This window comes from Thermobia domestica, chromosome 5 (assembly GCF_964235325.1).
Source record: "Thermobia domestica chromosome 5, izTheDome1.hap1.1, whole genome shotgun sequence".
In the NCBI taxonomy this organism is placed as follows: Eukaryota; Metazoa; Arthropoda; class Insecta; order Zygentoma; family Lepismatidae; genus Thermobia; species Thermobia domestica.
In genome coordinates, this window is record NC_137458.1 from 146220020 (window position 1) to 146243333 (window position 23314).

The 23314-nt window shown below is 36.4% G+C and overlaps 1 protein-coding gene across 3 annotated transcripts in view; it reads right to left on the bottom strand.

Annotated features, from left to right (window-relative positions):
• Window positions 1–19315: 19315 nt before the first annotated feature.
• The window catches only part of LOC145686153 (cGMP-dependent 3',5'-cyclic phosphodiesterase-like), a 233334-nt gene continuing 229335 nt past the window's right edge, over window positions 19316–23314 (bottom strand). For all 3 annotated transcript variants that reach the window (XM_081759149.1, XM_081759150.1, XM_081759148.1), the window contains one exon: window positions 19316–22906. In XM_081759149.1, the coding sequence (XP_081615275.1) occupies window positions 22720–22906 (187 nt within the window). In that variant the 3' untranslated portion in view covers window positions 19316–22719. The remainder of the gene's footprint in view (window positions 22907–23314) is intronic.

Below are 23314 nucleotides of genomic sequence, written 5' to 3' on the forward strand. Positions count from 1 at the left end.
TTAGAAAGCAATTTGTGGACAGAGGAAGTAATTTTTAAAAAAGAAACGATACTTGCCTAATTTGTATTCCTGTAAGCCGAAAAATTTCCCATATTCCGGATGGGTAAGCAAGTATCCCTTTTCGAGAATCATAGGCTTAATATATGTTACGCAAAATGTTCCTCACGGGCTTTTTAACTTCAGTATCACTGGATACTTTATTATACTTCTATATGAAATAACGTATTTTAACGAAACAATGTCTTCTTGAAAAACTAACTTTTATTTAAGGGATTTAAGAAAAGTAGTCATATTCCCTTGAAATTATGTTATGTGTGAAGTACACTTACACAACTATTCCAAATAGCTAATTTTTATTTTTCAGTTGTAACAGCTCGTATTTCGTTGTTACAAAATATAATTTATTTTCGTTATTATTTTGTTTTATTTCTTTGTATGCTGCTATTTTTAATTCAGTTTTGTTCTGTTTTACCAATCAGTTAACTTTATTAAGAAACCCAACATGACCGAATTATAGTTTTCTATTAATTGTAAATTTATACTGTGTATTGATAATATCTACGGCCAAGCGTTCTTCTTTTTCTGTTGATTTAAAAATATTGTTACATAAAAGAAAAAATCTAAACGTTTTGAAATAGAAATAAGTGAAGCAGTTGTGCTAGGAGTAATATATGTACCTGTATTTCCTTCTTTTCGTTATTGAGAGTCTCCTCGTTGAGCAAGATCCTGCAGTCGTCGATTATAGTTAACAATTGCTCTCGAGTTCTAATGACGTGTTCGTCTCGTTGAGTGTGAAGAAGTCACGGAAGGAGAGAACAACAATATAAGAGATAGAGGAAAATAAAGAAAGAGAGTAAGCCATCATCTGAGGTAAAATTAAAGAAAGCTTTCAGTTTGGCTTCAGTAGTAGAAGATGTATATTTACAGTTTGGCGACCGTCTATTTACAGTTTATTTACAGTTTGGCAAACCCAAAAGATGAGAAGTAGAAATGAGAGACAAAATATGAATTATAACAAGAGAAGGAGGAAAGAGAGTGTATAAGGAAGACGAACTACCAGTTGGAAGAGGATGAAATGTAAAGAAGAAAGACAAACATGAGAACAGAGTAAGTTTGTGATAGGAAGAGAAGAACGAGAAAAAATTGACACAGATAATTTACCAAGAGATGGGAAGAAGAAGATAGACACCCAACGGGATAGTTCAAAAATGAAACATAATTTTCTGAACCAGATGAATGAGACCTGAAAGAGGTGTGTTGTGAAACATAGGGAAAGGAAAAGATCAGACAGGCTGAATGAATTTCCACTTTTCTATTCTGATTTTAACAAAGGAGAGGAAGATACCATTGGAAAACAGGTTTGGAGATAAGTCTGGAAAAGGAGAAAATGATTGCTGGCAAGATCTTTATGAATTTTCCGAGGAGATCAGGACAAGTCGTTATTGCTTTGTTAATGTGTGTTGCCGTCTGTTTGTGTTAATATTTCTGTTGAGTATGTCTGTTATTACAATATATTCATCTTGCTTCGGTAATTTATGTGATTCTAAAATATCCAGAATTTTATAAACTTAAAGTTCTTCAGTTGTTCTGAGTAACGTAAAGAAGAGTTACTCGAGAAATATTCATGCTAAGAAACTTCTCAAGTCGGGAGAAAATGTAACGACCCGCATCGTTACATGCGTTCCTTTATTTACGTTCTTGTTTTGTGTATCATTCTTCTTTTTATCGTTTCGTGTTTATTTCATGTTCAGTAATGTATTTATATGCAGTTTTATATTGTGCCCATTTATAATTATTCTGCACGTGAATAATTTAATGTTATTATTTCAGTGTTATTTATGTGGCCAACAAATAGTATCTTTTGCACTATCTTCGAACATTTTATTGGAATATTTTTATGTATTACAATCCAATGAATTCCATTTACTTTTGCTGAAGAGTCACTATACTTGAAGTGGCGGAATTGGATTTATTTGTAGCGCCTGAATTTCTTTCTTTTCAAAACTGAAATCGGTGTTTTGCAGAGAGTGAAGGTATAACTTCGTTTTGAAACACACGTATTAACAATGATTATTATTATTGAAGTTGCTTCGTAAAACAGTGATATTTAAATCAGGGTTCCCACAGGCCTGGAAAATCAGGGAATTTGATTTTTATCATTGAAATTAATGAAAAGTTCTTTAATGTCACGGAAATCAAGTAGTAGCTGTCGATAATGAAGGCAACTTTGAAATAAAAGGTTATTTGTAATTTATAGATCATGCAACACAACAATATAGAATAATAGGTTACAGATACAGGGTGGTCCAAAAATGCGGAAACACAAATAAAATCCAAACCGTTCAGAATTAAGAAAAAAGTGATGATAACAGAGGGAAAAATTTTTTTTGAGACATATGGCAGCATCGGTCGCCATCTTGAAATTGCGGGAACTCTATCGTGTGATACATCAGATAGTACTGAAATATTTCCAGAAATCCAGTGGTGAAATGTTTTAACCAATTTTCTTTTGTTTCAGGTGGCGTAACACGGAATGGCACTAAGAAGGGATGAGCGGATAGAGATCGTGTTGATCTTAGGAGAGCGCATCAGCAAGCAGATCTCAGACGATTGTAACCCCCAGAACGGGAGCCCATTTCCCATAGTGTAGGGTGGAAAGTTATAGCAAAATTTAAGGAAACCAAGTCGGTAGGAAACAAACCCAAAATCAGGCAGGCCTCGCACAGCGACGGACGAAGCTACATCCACTGCTGTGTTGACATCATTCGCGAAAAGTCTCACCTGCAGTACTCGTCGCCTAGCCCAAGAATGTGGTTTATCCTGTACATCCATCCTGCGAATCGTATCCGTACATAAATGGCACCCATACAAGATACAGCTATTCCAACATCTAACCGAGGATGATCCAGACCTCCGAGTCGAATTCTGTGAGTGGCCGCGGAACAAATCAGACAGAATCATCGATTCGCATATGACGTACTGTTCTCGGACGATTCCAATTTTTGTGTGTCGGGCGAGGTGAACAAGCGAAGTCACCGATATTGGGGTGACAACAATCCACACTGATAAGACGATTCTCGGGTCGTTGGCTCTGACAAAGTGATGGTGGGGTGCGGTGTATGTGGTACCCGTGTGGTGTGCACATTCTTCATCGAGGGCAATTTAGATGCAATTTACCTACCGTAACATGCTTGAGGTGGGGATCCTGCCGTCCGTCGAATTAGAGGATGGCTCTTTCCCTTTGTTCGGTCACATGACTGGGCACCACCCCATTTCGGATTATGTGTTCGTGAGTACCTCGGTGAGAAATTCCCACAGAGTTGGATAGGCCGGCGAGGATCCATGGAATGGCCACCGCGTTCCCCAGACATCACTTCATTGGATCTTTTTCTGTGAGGCTACCTGAAATCCGATGTGTATGCTACCAAGATCAGGAACCTTAACCACCTTCAACGCAGGATTACTGGCGCGTGTATCAGCGTTCCTGAGGACATGCTGGGCAGGGTAATGGATTACTTTCAGTAGCGGATAAATTTAACGATTGTTTAGGAGGGAAGGCACGCTGAACAATTGTTGTAACATTGGTCAGCGGGCCACACATTGCCCGCAGTGGTATCTCCAGTAAGTGCAAAAAATCGGTTAAAACTTTGCAACGGTTGGTCGTAGAGAGAAAAAAATCACTATTGAATTCCTGGAAAAATTTCAGTCCTATTTGGTGTATTACACGATAGGGTTCCCATGTAAGCAAGTTTCTACCATTTCAAGATGGCGGCCAATGGTGCCGTATGTCTCAAAAGATTTTCCTATCGTCTGTTATTTAGTTTTTACATTTTTCCCAATTCTGAATGGTTTGGATACTATTTGGGTGTTTCCACACTTTTGGACTACAGTGTACAGTAAGCTATATCAAAGTGTGTTGTGCCATGATTTGTGATTAGGTTTTTAACTCTGAAATCAGTTGAGCTACAGCATCTTGAATCCCTTAATACAGTGTGACTCTCTGACACTCTGAACTGAACACTTGAGTCTTTTTTAGCCCGGCTTAAAAAAAGCTCAATTCGGCCGTTATATATGAATACCACTTATTCTAGCTTTGAAACTTCTTGCATACAATGAAAGACAAATTCTGGCCAAAGCATTTATTATCTAATACATAATAGCATTATAGTTCATGCAAAGTATCTGCCTTCATCAGACATAAGGCAAATCATCTGGATTGTCCTAATAAGCTACAATATTTCCACTGCTGCCTCGATTGGGCAGGCTTTTTGAATGCGTGTGAGCAGTCGCGGATCGTAGCGGTTGGCGACGTTTGTCATTTGCAAAATGTTGAATACTTATCCGTCACTGATTTTAACTTTATTTTTATTTATTTATTTTTTTACTACGCCGGTCTTCGAGCACCAGAGTCTCCACTTTTCTTGTGATTCTCGGTTCCTCTCAGAGCGATGTTCTGCCACTTCGTTTTTCGTCATTCTGAATTGTCTGACTACACTGGAAGCGTCTGCGCTATTTAACCACTATGTCATATGATGGTATATTGTTGCCGTAAACTTGTACCTGCAACGAAAAAAAAAAGTAAGTAGCGTAATTTTTTTAAGTGACAATACTTTATGACTATTCCTCATATGATGTTTCCTTATTACATAATTGAAGCAGAGATAGTTCATAACAAAATCTTCATCAATGAAGTTGATATGCAATCTTTTCCTTTTTTTTGGCATTTTTACTTCTAGTTCATTTTACAGTGTCTCTATGTATATAGTGTCCAAAACTTAAGCATAATGCAAGAAAAGTGACACGAGCACGGAAAATGTGACGGACGCCGTGTGTTACTTGTGAGGCTCATTGAACTAACCGTGTCAATCCTCAGCTTGGGCCTGTAAGGGAAGAAATCAAATACAAGTGTTCGAGGCGAAATGTAGATTCTGTTTTAGTAAGCGTAGGGTGCTGCCGAATTGAATGTGGGAATATACAGCAGGAATATGTTATAAAGACATCATTCGGATACGTTTACCAAGGATCATATCATCGGGCGTTTACAACGAGGTGGCTCTGAAACAGCAGTGGCATAAGCTATCAATATGACAAAAAGTGTCATGTTTAAGTAGTGGAAATAGTTTATCGACAGAGGAAACGGCAGCCGTAGGCTCAGTGGCAGTCATACATGTGTGACAACTCGAAAACAGGACTGGTGCCTAACCCTATCATCATATAGTCGAAAGTATCATATAGTTAATGAATGATCACGAATAATGCATAAGTTTTTTTTTTTTTTTTTTTTTTTTCTATTGAAATGGAGCACTTAAAATCATATTTTCAAGGCAAGTATTTGTGTACGCGGAAGGTAAGAAAAGTAATCCAAGCAGCGAAAACTGACACTAACCTATGGTCAAGGTTGTGTGAAATAGAGAGCAAATTTTCCCATCGAAAACTGAAACATAACATCCAAGTGACGATATGTTTTTCTGCAAGAAAAGATAACAATATAAAAACATCTTGTGGCATTGTGAGGTGATAAATAAGGTTCATTTTTTTTCTTAACTGGACAAACGAAAAACAGCATCAATCGATATTTCATCTTTCAGTTTAATGGACTATTTCAAAAATACATTATCAAAAATTTCCGGAAAACTAAAATAGTTGGACATAAAAGGACGATGGTGCATATAAAAAGTCATTAATTCAGTGTTCCATCGAATCAACCATTCTACGATCTACAAATTGCCTCTCGAGAACGCCGAAATCTACTGCTATGGAGTTTGGAGCGTTTCTTTTGTAAGAACTTTCATTTTACCTTAATGTTCCTTCTCCACTTGGGAAAGGTTTTCAGTCAAAACTCTGTCATAGGTAGCGTTGTAAAGGCCTGGAATAAAACATGAAATTTTGGGTAAAAAACCAGTTTTTTACCGTTTCTTTCCCGAGCTTGGAAAAAAACGAAAAAGTTGGGAATAATTGAAATTTTCGATTATTTTACTACATTATGCTTTTAAAATGAAAACTATTTTATATTTACTAGTTTACAGTTTGGATCATTGAGTAGTTATGTTTCTTGTATTAGAATAGGGAAATTTTGTGGCAACAAATATATTTGTACCACTCCTTTAAAGTTAGCACAGTAATAGAAGGGAGTTACAGCTACAAAAGTTCCTAAAATATAATCCTAGTTAGATTAATTAATATAGACGCATTTAAATTATCTTAAGTGATCTCTTAAAGTTACTGTTTTATGGTAGGAAAGTGTTAAAATAACATGGCCAGAATCATTCTAGTTAATACTAATATTTTATGGAGATAAGTATCTTCCTCGTGCTGTGTAAGATTTCCGGAAATTTTGAACCCATTAGAAAAAAATCTTTTGTTCGGAAATATTGGCAAAATCCGGAAAATATAATTTAAAAACTATTTTTTTGCCTGATACTAAACCTACGCCTATTTGCTGTAACGTGTCTGCAACATATATACAACGTATTTCGCTAGCAGTAAAAATACTTGAAGCAACAACTTTTAATTTTATATTTTAGTTTTCTGATTTCTGATAAAAATCCCTCTTTATTATTTGTAATTATATTTTTCGAACAATTCAAAAAGAGAGGATCTTATTTAGATATACACACATATACCGCACAAGTACGTAAATTTGAACAGTAACAAATATATTTAAAGAATTTAACGTGAAATTTCCGTTCGTTATTATTAAAGACTAGCAGAATACCGTTCTTTGCACGAGCAGAATACGTTTCGTTTTGGGTATAAAGGGCACCAAAATTGTCACCAATGAATTTAGGGACCCCAAAAACTGTGAATTCGACACTAGTATAAGTCATTTTCAATAACTTTTACATATCACTCTCCCCCCTTTAGGAGTAACTAATGGGGGGGTGAATTTGGATTTAAACGGCATCGGAAGTGTCACTGTTCATCTCAGTCATCCCGAAAACTATGGATTCGACACTAATATCGGCCATTTTTGATTATTTTTATATATCCACCCCTCCTCTCTCCCCCAAGTTGTGGCGCTGTATTTGGATTTAAACAGCATCGGAAGTGTTAATGTTCATCTGAGGACCCCCAAAACCAGGATTCGACACTAATATCGGTCATTTTCGATAATTTATATATATATATTTCCCGTCTCCCCGACCCCAAGTTAGGAGGATTAATTTTGATTTAAACAGTATCGGAAGTGTTACTATTCACTTCTGCGACCCCAAAACCTATGGATTCGACACTAATATCGGTCATTTTCGATCATATTTATATATATCTCCGCCCCCAAGTTGCGTGGATGAATTTGGACTTAAACAGCATCGGAAATGTCACTGCTCATCTCAGCGACCCCGAAAACTATGAATTTGGCACTAATATCGGCTATTTTCAGTCATTTATATATATATCTTCCTACCAAGTTGCGGGCCTGAATTTGCATTTAAATGGCATCGGAAGTGTTACTGTTCATCACAGCAACCCCAAAAGCCATGGATTCGACACCAATATTGGTCATTTTCGATCAATTGTACATCTCCCCTCTCCCTCGCCCCCAGGTCTCGGCACTGATTTTTTATTTAAACGGCATTCGAAGTGCTACTGTTCAATTCAACGACCCCGACAACTTTGGTTTCGACACTAATACGAGTCATTTTCGATCATACATTAATATCGATTATTTTATATATATATATATATATATCTTCCCCCAGTTAGCGGGGATAAATTTGGATTTAAACTGCATTGAACGTGTCACAATTCACCTCAGCAACCCCGAAAACTATGTACTCGACACTGATATCGGCTATTTTCAACCATTTATATATCCCAGATAGCACGAATACTTGCGGCAAATTTTTGCTTCGTTTAGTGGAGCAAACAATCTGAAAGTTTGCGAAGGCAAAATTTCTTAATATTTATTAAAAACTTTCATTATGATCTGCAAATTTTCCCTGATTTATAAAAATAAATTCACCACTGCAATTAATTTGCATCTTTTTTGAAAATATAGCGTCGAAAGTTTGCCGTCGCAAACAGTTTGCAACTCTGTAAAAAAACTTGTTTCGAAAAACTTGCTGAAAGCAAATATGTGATGATATTACCGAGTGCGCGCGCATGGTACCCAGAATTCACTGCGCTACATCAACTGTGACAAAACAAGCGGGAAGTGAGAATCGAGAAAAACCAATACATCAGAGGACTCCAGAATAAACTCACTGGTCTCTTATCAAATGTTTTTATTGACCCAGGCAGCCTGACGTTATTTTGTGAATGTGTGTGAGAGTAAGTACAGGGATATGATCGTTGAGTAAGTAGATAAATTGCGATATCCTTTGTCTGTGCGTTTATCCTTCGTAAGTTTCTTATCTTTGGCAAGTAGCTAAAGATGTTTAATGCTTGCCACTAAGAAAAGACGGATCCACATTATAAAAATGTTGATGTTTCATAAAGTTAGGTTTCACTTTATAAATTTGCAGCAAACATTACCTGATACATTTGCAGCAAACATGATCTTGTGATCGTGAAAACACTTCCTGTAATGTTGCTGCAAACCTTTTAATATTTTCACCAAATTCATCAGCTCATTTTCGGAAATTTTGTCAAAGAAAATTTGCACAAAATATTTGCAGCAAAGTCCTGGTAAGCTTTCTTGCTGTGCAGTCGCAAACATTTCGTTTGTATTGGCAGATGTTATCATTTTCTGAGTCAACTTTGCTGCAAACTCAGCCAGCGTCAACTTCGTTATTTGCATTGAACTTTCGGCAAATTTTCTCATTTGAAAAGGCAAGTTTTTTTGCAAACATTTTAGTTTGCCTTTGCAAATGTTTAAACATTTTGAAAAAGTTTTCTGTGCTATCTGGGATATATATCCCCTTCTCTCTCTCCCCTCCCCTGATTTTTAAAAATTTAAACAGCATCGGAAGAGTTACTTTTCATCTCAGCAACTCCAAAAACTATGGGTTCGACACTAAGATCGGTAATTTTCAATATATATTCGCACTTCCTCCAAGTTGCACTTTCAAAGTGAAATGGTAAAATCCATCCCAGGCCCGAACCTCATCTATGTTGAAATTTTTTATCGAGAACAGTTTGGTGGTTGAAGAGTTGTTAAGTTACAAATATAGTCACTTTCATTTTTATATATATATAGGTAATTTGTCACACTAGAAAACAGGTATTTGTTTACATGCAAAATTTTGTATGTATATTAGAATATAAGAATATTAGATAGTGATTATGTCTTAGTGCATGAGTATTAGTGAAATTTGCCTACTGCTCTTTCGATTAAAAAGTAATTTGGTTAAATTTCACCAGATCAAAGAGCACATTAAGTACTCAGTTTCATTCAAGAGCCCTATTTGTTGCAACAGAAACGCTTCATGGTGGTAGATGTGTATGCAATTGTAAAAGTTCTGTAATTAATGCACAACCAGGAGTAAACGACTAAAAGGCACATAAAGGAAATGAGTTCCGACTATTAATTTTCAAGAATAATTACAACAGTTTTATTTTCGAATGCTTAGTTTTTATTAAATATTTACAATATTGAAATTTCTCAATTTATATTTTTCACGCGTTCGGAAAAAAATGTTCCATTACTAATAAAAGTAACCTAATACAAAGATTTTTGTTATTTTCCCAATTTTTCCGGAAAGAAACCGGAAAAAACGGTTTTTTATCAGCCTGTTCAAAATTTCCGGAAATTTTACAACACTAGTCATAGGACATGTCTGGATGGAATGTCATGAACTGACTTCGGGTATGTCTCCTTGCACGGCCGTCGCCTGGGCGGAGCGACCGGGGCAATTGCCCCGAGCGCCGGGACTACAAATCAACAAAATTCAAGGAATTCAGATTATGTTGATAAATGAAACTTTTTTTTTTAAAAAAAAATAATGTTAATTCAGATATTTTAATAATGATCAGGCCGCGGCTAAGTAAAATTTATTTATTTCATAAGGACAACACAATAGGCTTAATGCCCAGTTATAATGTCGTGTACATAATTACCTAACATACGTTATTATACATACATTATTATACATACACAAATATACATCGTTTAATTATGCAGAAGTTATTGCCTGACAATTGTTTTGAACTTGTTTTCGGCCACACTAAATACATCTACTACATGAAATCTAACCATTTCGTTGTATGAAGCACACATTAGAGACCTGCACGGGCCGAATTTTTCGGCCCGAGCCCAATCCAGCCCGAACGTACCTAGGCCCGGCCCAGCCCGGGCCCGAAAAGTTTTGGAGATTTTCGGCCCGGCCCGGCCCGATAAGTTTTTCAAAATTCTTGGTCCAAGCCCGGCCCGGGCCCGATAAATTTTAAAAGTTTTTGGCCCGACCCCGGCCCGATCAATTTTAAAAAAAATTAACTCGAGCCCGAATCTTTCTCAAAATTTAGTACTAAATTTGACCTAACCCTCAGAAACATTTTCTAAACTCTGGTTCACAACCTGACGCTTGCCTCCCGAATGGTACCATTGCCTCCTAGAACTTCCCCTGTCATCGAGAGAACAAAAACTCCATTCCCTGTAACAAAAATCTAACTTAATTGATTTTTAGCATAAAGTGAAGATGGCAATATTGTTTATCGACATGCAAAACATTCCCACCCCTTCTTTTTATATTTTGAGTTCGGTGAAGGTCAAGGTCAGAGCTCAATTTACCGCATAATGCCTGTAATCCTCTATAGTGAAAGTGGAGCCGCTAAGCAACACAAACTAAATACTATTGCATTTTTTGTAACATTTTTCACGGACACACTTCTTCAACGTTTGGCTTTATTCCAATTATCGTTTAACGAAAGTCAATAATTATTAAAGAATTGCAATTGATCGGCCCCAGCCCGGCCCGACCTGAAGAGAAATCAGTGTCGGCCAGTCCAAGCCCGGCCCGGCCCAAAGAAATAACAGAGTCGGCCCGCCCAAGCCCGGTCCGTGCAGGTCTCTAGCACACATTCTCCACAGAGGAGACTTATCTAACATGTTAGTTCTTGCTTTTATACAATAGAATGTCCCAGTGTTTGCTGTTCTAGTCTTACCCATTGGGACACGTAATAATACTTCTGAAACTAATTCTGGACAGTCAGTTTTACCGTTTAATAATTGATGTAAGAACAGATCAAACATCCATATCCTTTTTTCTAATGTTTGAAAACTAAAATTCGTAAGTCTTCATAGGGGACTACTTTGGGTAAAAACTAGTTTCCTTGTATGCAAACATTTAAAAAAAATTTAAAACTGTATATTTTCTATTGCATCAAAGTATTTAGTGATATTTGGTGTCCAAACAGTACAACAGTATTCTAATTTTGACCTCACATACGATATAACCTTATAAATGTTGATTCTTTGTAGAAATCCGGCCCTATCCTATAAATTAAACCTAGGTTTCTATATGCATTAGTCGTTATTGCGTCAACGTGTTGAGCAAAGATTAAGTGTTATCAAATATAGCTCCTAGATCTTTAATAGTATTTGGGGTAGACAAGGAAGTGCCACTTATTGTATAGGAAAAGTAATTGGATTTTCTTTCCTCGTGAAAGATGCAGATTTACATTTGGACACATCCAGGACTAATTTATTATTACCATATCATATTTGAACTCTTTGTAGATCCTATTGAAGTTTCACACAGTCATCAATTAAACTTACTTTGGAGTATAATTTGAGATTGTCGGCAAAATGAAACACTTGAGAAGTTTTAATGCATAGAGAAATATCACTAATAACAAGAAGAAACAACAAGGGACCTAGATTAGATCCTTGAGGGACTCACGATAGATTATTGAACTTGAAAATTACCGGTAATGTAAAACATCGTATAGGTCTAGGATTATTCAACTGGGACTCTCTCTAGCCCTCTATGGAAAGGGTTTTTTTTTTTTTTTTTTTTTTTTTTTTTTTTTAAAGAATGGAATTTAATACTTGTATCGTTATTTGTATATTCTATGCTATTACTTTGTTGACGTGCATCAAGTTCAAAATAAACAAGAATAGAACTTAATTTCAATAATTCAAAACCTGTTTTCATTAACTTTTGTTTTAACTATAAAAGCCATTCACTTTAAAAAGCTGACATAATACAAACTTCTTTTGTCTTACATTATGATCTTACATTCCGTATTTAAATCTAGGAGTACAGAATAAACTGTGGTTGTTTCGTATAATACACTGGGGGTGGGGGCGCCTGGGAATTCTCGCCCCGGGCGCTTACAACCCACGCGACGGCCCTGTCTCCTTGCGACAGGCAGCCAATTGTACAGATGAGTCGCAATAAACAATGATTAAATGGGATTTCGAGTTCTTATTTATTCACACTACGATACCGTCATTAGTTCAAAATTAGAATTAATAATTTAAGTTTCCCTTCATAAATTAATGATGCGTAACATATTTCGAACATTCAAAAACAAGCAATATGTTTATTTATCTATTCATGTATTGTACTTCTAAACATTTTTCAAATATGTTTTGGATCTCCCGGCAGATATAAATGATGAATGACGTTTTTCGTTCAGACACGTTTTGATTACAATGAGTTTTTTATTGCTCTAGACTTGCTATATCCAGTGCAATTTTATTTTTTCTGCAATTTCTTTAACTCTCAAAACCATTTTTCTCTTTAACTTCGTGGTGCGCATTTTACGTGTTTCATAATGGCTAGGGCCCCCTCCCCAACTTCCATTCCTGACATTTTTTTCCCGCAGCTTCCGGGAAGACAGAGAATTCTTTCTTTACAAATTTTAGACTTGCAGCCATAACGGATGGAATGAAGCAAAGAAAAATTCTATTTTTGAACATTGCTTAGCTGGCCCTTCTGCTCATTAGTTTCAAACTCTCACCACAACTCTCACGACGCTTTCTTGGGATAACCTCAAATATCACTTTCTGAAGCAGTTTGGGCCACAATTTGCTAGATTTTCTGCCATAGAAATTTATCGAAATAGGTTGCAGCACCCGGACGAACCCATTACCCACTATTTATGTGAAAAAAAACGCACCTTGTATACAGAAACTGGCGCTGAATTCGTTTTTAAGGATTTTCTGGCTGATGCCATTGCCAGACGCCTCTTTTTATAGTTGATTTCTCATACAAAACTATTGCTAATTTTGATGAATTCATATCATTTGCAACTCTTCGTGAAGAGGTGATTTTTAGTATCACGGCGCAATTAGGGACTCAACCCCATTCCTGCTGTAACTTCTCAGTCCAATACTGACGATTTTGCAGGTATTGTTAACAAATTAGAGAACCTCCAAATTCAGCTCAACACACTTTCCAATGCTCAAACACCCCAACCCCAAGTTCCGTTCGCTACTTATGACCGACCCAGGTCACATCAGCCTTCCTTTAGTGAACATTCCGAATGGCACAGTAGTCAGCGAGGCCATTCATAAGATTGGTCATACCGCGATTACTCTAGGGATAGGTACACCCTTAGCCAAAAACGTGACCCCTCTCGCGAGCGTTACCGAATACCTGATAGGAGATACTATCACAGTAATTCCCCCAGGAACGATCCCATAATGACGAGCACTACCAGCTTCGTTCCTCAGCATGGAGTCGTTCTGCTGACCGTCGTCATCGAAGTTTCAATAGGGACAGGTCCAATTTGAGACCCTCCACTGGCAACCGTTCACGTTTCTCCAGTTAGCAGCGTTCCACCATCTTGCGGCGAGCACACTTGTTGCACATCGCATGGATGCACTTCGGTGACTATAGGTGTGACCACTGAGCCCATCATACTTCTCCATGTGCTACTACAGCTACATCCCACCGCGGAGACTCCCGATGTTCCACTCCTAAGAACAAATCCTTTCCTAGCAAGCAACCAGTTCTGGCAAATCATACTTAAATACCGTCTTTTTCCTTTGCATGCCCGTGATTCTATACCCAGATGCTACCTTCCGTAACCCATAATTACCGTCCGAATAAATCTCGTTCAAAAAACGCTGCAGGCAGGCGGGCCACGTATTAATGGCTCCGCAGGCTCCACAACCAGTCCACGTACCCATATGGTAGGCAACTGTCTTCATTCATGGCGATATAGACGGATTCAAATATCAATTTTGTTTGGACATCGGTGCGGAATCATCATTGATGCCCCTTTCACGTCTTCCTCCATCTGCAAAACCATTTGCTCTACGGATCGCTGTCCATGATCTCAATAACACACCCCTGACACACAAATTGTGTCACTCTCTGTCACTGTACAAGGCATGAAATTCAAGATTCTCTTCCGAGTTATTCCCTTGCAAAATTTTTCCACACTAATCGCCACTGAGTTTCTCAGTACACATTACTGTCAAATTGATTACTTCCATAATATTTTGACCTTGCATCATTTTGGCCACAGTCAAACACAAACGCGTTCAGAGCTGGCACAGATTTCTCTCACTAGCCCCGTCCTCACTAGCAGCATCGCGAGCGATAAGTACACTTTTGTCTCTAAGTCCAGAGTTGCGTTGCCTACCAAACAAATAACATTGGTTAATCTTGCCCTACTATTGGACTCCCCACATCTAGTAAATATATTAGATATACCATTGCTTTCTCGTTTTAGGGGATGTATACCTCTGGATGTAAATACTGACAGCTCCGACCCTGCCATCCTCTTGGTCAACCTGACCAACCGATGGCAATCCTTACGCAAGAACACACCAGTTGTTTTAGGGATCCTCTATAGCGAAGACCGCAAGACGCTTCAAATTAACAGTCTGCAAATTATATGAACCATCCATTAACGATGCTCAAGAGTGTTAGTCACAGGTTAACCCAATAAAACATTTGATCGATCCTCAAAAGTTCAACATTAATAGTCAGCTTTCAACTTCTCAACAGGACCGCCTTCGTGACATCCTAACCAAAAATGCTGTTTCTTTTAATTGGAGTCCTACAGATTTTTCGAAAGGCAACCATTTGTTTTACCGCAATTTTCTATCCCATACCGTCTGCGGCCTAAAGTCAAGCAAGAACTCCTGAAACTCATACAGCAGCAGGTTATTGAGCCGTCCGAGTCAAGTTACAGAAATAATATTTTAGCTGTTTCCAAACCTCATTCAGGTGTTCCGAGATTGGTATATGACCTCCACCAGCTTAATAAACACTGTAATCCAATTTCGGAGCCCTTTCAGCCCTTAACTGATGTTTTGGAGGCCTTGGCATATTTTAAATTTTACATATCCATGGATCTTCTCTCGAGTTTCCATCAGCTCTCTTTGGTTAAAGAGGATAGAGAGGCAACTGCATTCGCCGTTCGAGACAGACTTGGCAGCCACAGTTTCAGCTGACGTCTCTGCCTATGGGTTTCATTATTAGCTCAATTTCCTTGCAGAGAGATTTTTAAGGTCATACCACCATCACATCTTATAATATACTTCTGCTATTGCTATATTCACGCCCCTAGTTTTGATGAACTGCTAGATACACTTGAAATTGTGCTTCGTACTCCGCAAAATCACAGCATTTTGTTTAATCTTAAGAAATCACATTTTGGCCTCACGGCAGTTAAATGTCTCGGGTTTATTGTTTCTGATGGTACAATTACTCCAGATCCAGGAAAAAAAAAACTGATACCATAACTACGTAGATTGCTGCGGCATACCACTTGGCGTGAACTAAAATCCTGGCTTGCCGGTGACAATTTTTACCGCAATTTCTTCCCTAACATTTCTCTCCGCTTAGCACCTTTGTGTCAAGCTCTGGCCGCAAAACCCAAGTAACCAGTCTGGACACCTGAAATGACGAGATGAAGCGCCTGTTCACTAGTCCTCCGATCCTAATCCTTTTTTCCACTACCGATATTAAGCATGTCCTTATGGTTAATGGATCAAATCAAGACGTGGGCACATGTCTTTTATAGCGCAAACGTCGCTCAGACACTCTCCATCCCGTAGTTTACTTATCCAGTAGACTTCCGAAACGCATTATTTCCATGCCAGTATACAAAATTGAATTATTTATCTATATCCTGCTGTTGAAAAATTGTCCAAGTATTTAATTGGTTCACAATTTACACTTTTAACTTCTAAGGCATTAGTTTCTATCTCCAGTAGCGCCAAGTTTACAGCAAAATTTGCGCGATGGGTTTCATATATCAATTCTTTTACATTCACCATTAAGCACGTACGCGGGGTTAATAAGTGTATAGCAGACTTATTAACCTCAGCTACCCTCAGCCAGTTATCCAGGAGGCCCTGGACATATTAATGGAAGGCGATCATCAATTTCAGCTCTTAAGTCTGGACGCCACCATTGATATTCCGCAGTTGCAACGAGAAGATCCGTTTCTTGAAAAAATTCCGTACCCTATTGCCTCTTTGTACGGTCATGCTAATACGTTGTATTAAAAAGGAACTGGCTCTCTTATCTCCAGTTAGAAGAGTAATTCATTGACCAACTTCCTTGATAAAATTAAGACCTTTGCCCCAATCTCCCCTGGTTTCCACAGTTATAGTTACGAATTGGTATTTGTCAATTAGGTTACTATGTTTGTTTCTCTCTTCTGTTTCTTTTCTACTAGCTATGGTACCAGTTTGAACCGATGTAAAAGGAATATTGGAAGGAGCGAACGTGTCGGCGCATGTAAAGTCCCAGACCAAGGCTTTACCTCCTTTCCAAGGTATCAATGTTAATCCATCAGGTCTCTTGCCGTCTGATCGATTGCATCCAGTTGGTTCTCGTATTGATGGTATCCCTACTGAGATAAGAGCTCTCATTATTAACTCGTTAACCATAGAACGTCGTGGTGTCTGCCAGCACTTTTTATACAGGAAAGTCCGTGTAGTCTTCTTTCATCTACTGGGCTCCTGCAAGCGTAACATTTATGAGGTACGCAAATCTCTGCATCTAAACGTAATGCTACAGCAATTCGGAAACTTTCATTGGGTAGATGGAGTCCTATCGAAGAAGATGGTAGGGCCTTATGCCAATCTCCTGCTCCAACAGATGTGACAGCGAGTAGTCTGGCTTTGTCCTCTAGATTGAGTGCATTAAGTAAGAGAAGTGCGATTTGATGATGGGATCATCCCATGACGATTGCTTTGTTTTTGCGCTTAGTGGAGGAATATATATACACCCCTATCTTCCCCCTCCCCTAAGATCTACAGTCAGAGTGAAATGATAGAAAACATCTTAGGCCCGAACCTCATCTATGTTAAAAAATTTGATCGAAATTGATCGTTTATTTCAAGAGTTATTAAGTTTTATATATTTTTAACTCCTTCCTCCCCCTCCCCTAAGTATATCGTCAAAGTGAATAGATAAAAAACATTCTAGGGCCAAACTGCATCTATGTTGAAAGTTTGATCGAGATCGGTCGTTTGGTTCAAGAGTGGTGAAGTCACAAAGACAGTAACTTTCATTTTATTTCTTAGATATGTCTCCCCCTCCCCTACGTTGCACCGTAAAAGTGAAATGACAAAATCGTCCCAGGTCCGAAAGTTTGATCGAAATCGGTCGGTTGGCTCAAGAATTAAGCTTTAATCATTTTCCTCTCCCCTAAGATCTACCGTCAAAGTAAAATGCCAGAAAACTTCCTAGGTTCGAACCTAATCTGTGCTGAAAATTTGATTGACATCGAATGAGTGGTTCAAGAGTTATTAAATCACGAACATAGTCAATTTTATTTTTACATATATTGATTTTAATATATCTCCCCCTTCTCCTACATTGCTCCGTCAAAGTGAAATTATAAAAAATCCCACACACGAACCTCATCTAGGTGGACAATTTTATTGAGACTGGTCGTTTGTTGCAAGAGTTATTAAGTTTTATTCATTTTTCAGAATTCCCCTCCACTAAGGTCTACCGTTAAAGTGAATAGCTAAAAGCATCCTAAGCAAGAACCGCATCTGCGTCAAAAATTTTATCGAGATCGGTCTTGCGGTTCAAGAGATTAAGAGTCACAAACATAGTCACTTTCAATTTTATAATATAGATTAATGCAAAAATATATGTAATTACATGTAGCTGTTAATGCAAAAATGTCCGTATATGTATATTTACCTGTATATGTAACCTTACCGTTCAATGTGATTTTCAATACACATTGCCTTTTCCGGAAAGTGTGCATCATTTTTTTCCAAAATGATTATTTTTTAGTTTCTAGAGACAAAATTATATCGTATAAACACGAAAAGGAATTTTTTGGATGCTGTTAAATAATTCGGCCGATAAAGGGTTAAATAAGTTCATGTGGATGGGAATCATGACGTTCACAATAATACTCCAGAGAAACTTGCTGATTACATTAATAAATTTTTGCTATTTCAGAAAAGTTCTTTGTGATGGAAGAATGCAATGTATGTAAAATTCTTAACTTTAGTTTTAGGGTGTAGATGTTACAGTAGCCAGTGCAATGTATTAAAGCTTTAAGATAAGTATCATATTCATAGATGTGCAATAAATATGGTGAAATGTCATATTCTGGGGGTAATTTAATGATAGAACACTTGTCACAAGAGGAATGATGACTTATCGGACCATATTACTCTCTTCTAGTCATCGGTGGCCCATATATTATGTTAGAGGTAACATATTAGTTTCGCGCTACCACGATGGCGACGAGCTCGCGCCAAGTGGATTTTGTGGTGGATAAATACCATGTACGTGGATTTTCTTTGGGAGTTTTTCCCGTTTTCTTCTGCTTTCCTCACTCCACCATTATGATCTATCTCATTATCACCATCTCTTTTAATCTCAGTGCACAATCTTCCGACGTTCAACTAAAAAGATGGCGACGATGATAGATTGTTCCTTGTGACCCCTCCCACTTAGACTTGGTCTCAATCTACTATTTCTCTTCTCTGCTGATGTTTTACCACCAGTCTTGTATGATGTCATTACCATCTAACACGCAGTCTTGGATATGCTTGCTCCAACTAATCGCGCACCCACAATTTCACTTTGTGTGTCGAAAATAGTGTTTCATATTTGTATGAAATTACGAGAGATATATTCAATATATAAGGTGTTCTAAAAGTTCTATAAAGCCAAGTCATATGTTATTGTCAGCCAAACAAATTTCTTTTCGTTTCCAGTTGAAGAAAGGAAAGTTTGGTTGTTAGTCTGATACTTACTACGGAGAACGCGGTGCACGACCAGACCTTTGGATCTATTTTTCGTCTCTTCTTCACATCTCTTTCACGAACCTATATTGCTAAGTGGCTACATTTAGTGATTTTCCTTTATTTTATTTATTTTTATCTTGTATGTTATTAGACCCACGTAGCTATAAATACAAATATGCAAAAATATATTTTGCTAACTCATCCAAGTTAAAATATACACTATAAAATGACAAGACATGATATATTCAATAACAATTTATTTCATACTTCACTGCAAATACAAAATAAAAATAAAAGTTATACAAGAAGTATGGTTAATATATCTTGAACAAGAAAATATTAATTATATGTAGACTAGACTTAAAATAATTCTTGTTCCTTTAGGCAGTTAAAAGTATCAGAAATAATCTGTTTATAACCTAGAATTTTCATTGTATCGAAATATTTTCCGTACACATTTTCAATATTACTATTCTTGCACACAACGAAGTTAACACTTGAATAGCTGAAACTGTTTACACATATTGCTTAGTATAAAGAATAGTCATAAGCAAGATTCAACCTGAAAACAAGCCATTTGTGAAGTTCATTTTAAATTAATATTAGAACAAAATATGAGTTTAAAAAAATTACGACTGCTTGTGTTGGTTCGAGATGAAACTTCAGCAGTGTGAACATGATAAATTGTACTTGGATTCACATCGACCATGTACTTGGATTTACTACGGAAAACTAACACAAGCGAAAGAATGAAAAGGCTAACATTAGGTGCTCACACGATTACCATAACACATTACTACCTACAAAATAAAGAAATGAATAAACAATACAATTATAATGTATAGTATACACTCAGTGAAAGTAAGTCATAATTCGTGAAGTGCTATGTGGAGACAAGAGTCTTTAAAAATACGGTCGTCCTTACATCTACGATGGGAATGATACTTCACTAGTATTGCAAACGAAAACAAACACAATTACACTAATTATTACGTATATGTGTAACACGATATACAAACAATATACTATATTTTATGTTTCTAATTTTTCACACCCGTATAAATTAATCATTCACGTGTTTTATTCTGGTCATGTAGCCACTGAATTGGAAATAGAGGTCTGCCTCTTCAAGAGTTTCTTGTCTATAAAATTCAACAAACCCAAACATCTGGAATTAATTGCTTGCTTACAAAATTTTGTACCTTGACGTTTGTTCATTTGCTACTGTTTACAAAAAAATAACACTGAACATGGCAAATAATTTTACAAACAGCGCAATTTCATCACAACAAAAAGACGGCCATCAACAACGAATAGATATGGTATTGGTTCCTTCCATAAAAACATATTCAATTCTCTACAATCTGTTTTACTATACAATCTATACAATCTGTTTTACAATAACATTGTAACAAATTCACCTGTCATCGAACAACAATACACTAACAGAACAGAAAGAAGGAAAGAGACCCACAAAACCTTCCAGACCCTGCATAGTTACTGTATGATTTAATACATCAGTCACATTATAATGAGGGCATTGGTGTTTTTAATCTTGAGCAAGGTTTAAGCTGCATAAACATTCTTAACGAAATCGAAAGGAAAAGCAAATTCTGATCTTCAAGATTTTAGAAGACTGCGAAGCTTCAGGTGTTTATTTGCAACAAAGCAGGGAATATATAGTAATAACACGGTAAGCATTTTTTTAAAAAAATATATATTTATATGATAAAAATCTTTTCGAAAACGCTGAAAAGTTTTCCCCTGAATTTTCAAAAATATTAAAGGATTACGCTTTCATGTATTTGATAAATTCACGAAATTACCACACGCATGGGTTATATCACATCAATTTCTCTATAAATCCGAATGTAATTATTCCAGTATTTAAGGAGCTAAGCTCTGGTAGATAATTAAGCTTTTACTCTTATGTCTTTATAGACCGAAAATGCTGATAAGTTAGAATATTCCACCAATATTTGCAATGCGAATATTTTATATATTAGTCCATTGTGTGATAATTTGAAACACAACTTGAAAATGCAAATTCCCAAAGGAATCAAATTAATAAAAATCTATATATATATAAAATCCATTATATAACTTCTCATGCTAAGTATGACAAATACAAAAATGAAAACGAAAAATCACACATGGGCAAGTAAAAAGCAGTGGATTATGAGCAAAATCTCGTTGTTAATATGTTTAACTGCTGTAGGAAAGGATGGATGGAATAAGGAAAGCAGAGTCATTGTTATTTTTATGAACAACTGCAAGTACTTCTTTTTAATAAATTGTCAAATTTTTTACTGCTACAAAATTTTGGGTGTTATTTCTCAAATATTCATCAAAAATATATGAATTTCATGACTGTCAGTTAGAAATAGAGAATAGTGCAATATTTAAACAATATCACGCCCTTCACTACATGAGACTGATATATATACATACGACGAAAAAGAAATGTTAATAGCTGTTCCCACTGAAATTTGTATATTTTAATTTCTCAATGAAAACCATATGCTTTCATATTACACTTTTATTTTTTAAATACGGTATGGTAATAAGTGGAAGGGGGTCTCGAAGTAGAAAAAGGTGCTGTTCCCACCATTAACTGCTAAAATTAAATTTCATAGTAACATGGTATACTAATGCCCTTAAGTACTTTAAGATATTCTTGAAAAAAAATAAGTATTATTATTATTTTTACAACTGTACACATAACGATAGAGTAAATTCTCACTTTCATGTCCTATTTAGATTAATTTATACTCCAAACATTCCTCTCTCTTGTTTGAAGAGAACTCTGATGATAAAACAATTTGAGAGAATCAGTTTAAGATTGAAAGATGAAAAAATATATATACTTTTTTCTCTATACACAAATTATACAACAATTACATTTTACAAAGACTTTCGTTACAGTTTAGTTGATTCTATCACATGTAAGCGTTTGTAACGATGTACACTATGATACAAAAATTAGTTACTCTACAATGACTTGTCATTTCTGTTATTCTTTGGTACAAAAATTCATCATCCTTTGCTTATTTTTACTTTTTCATCTGAGCAAGCACAATATTATCAGCGAACCTTACCACAATCAAGTTCAAACAATAGGCCTTCTAATCACAGCTCCGGCACACAGGAATGACTTGGTTATACGACTCATATATAAAGCTATATACGAGGAGTTACGAAAATTAAATTATGCAAGCAGGTACACTAAGTGGTTATAGCTATGATAAATTGCATCACGTTACATGCACACACATATATATATATATTTAAAAAAAGACAGTTTATGGGTATACTGCTATATATATGTGTGTATACGCGCTCGCATTTTGTACTTTACATTCCTGAAAATCAAAAGTTAAAACTAGGCCACGTCTGGACTGAAAAGCATTGCCTTGCTTGCTTCGGTCACAACAAACTCAATTGTAACAATACTAATCATTACAAAATCCTACTTCAGTAAAAAATTTCTTTTGTAAGCAAACTTCGCGAGTAATACAGCTTATTTATATTCCCGTACTAAATACACTCGTCTCTTTCGCAATTTCTCGTTTCCCTACCCTACTTAATTTTCACGTCTTCATAATAATTTTACGGAAATATTCTGTTTCTTACCATTATTCTCTTCACTCTCCTGCAATAACATTACTCAGAACTTCTTTTTCCAGTTCAAGATCTGAAAGAAAATCTACCGATAATCGTTGGTCCGGATATTTCTTCCTAAAAATTGCTTGTGCTTCCTGCCAGCATCTCCGGTTGTGTTGAACGGCACTCAATAAACAACTTGCTTCTGGGAATAGGCCTACAAGGATCCTGAAATTATTTGAAGACATATACTTACTATTTGTTCTGGACCATCTAATAATTATATGTACATCTAATACTTAAATACCGAAAACAAATTAGATGGTATAAAATTACCGATGCAAAACACAGAAACACTCGTTTGATTCATATATACAATTAATTCCAAAGTGTGCATGGTCCCCTCATACGCCAATCTCTCTGCTCATTACCACTTAAACTTTCGTCTGACTCGATTCATTTCTTATGTAATATGGCCAACAAGAACTGTAAACTGCATTTTTTAACTTTAGACTTATACAGTATATAACAAAAGAATAAATAAAATCTTACCAAAGTAAAAGCTTATTAATAATAATATGTAGTATAATTTCGGGAATATATTACTAACTTCATCAGACACATTTTCAAGCACTG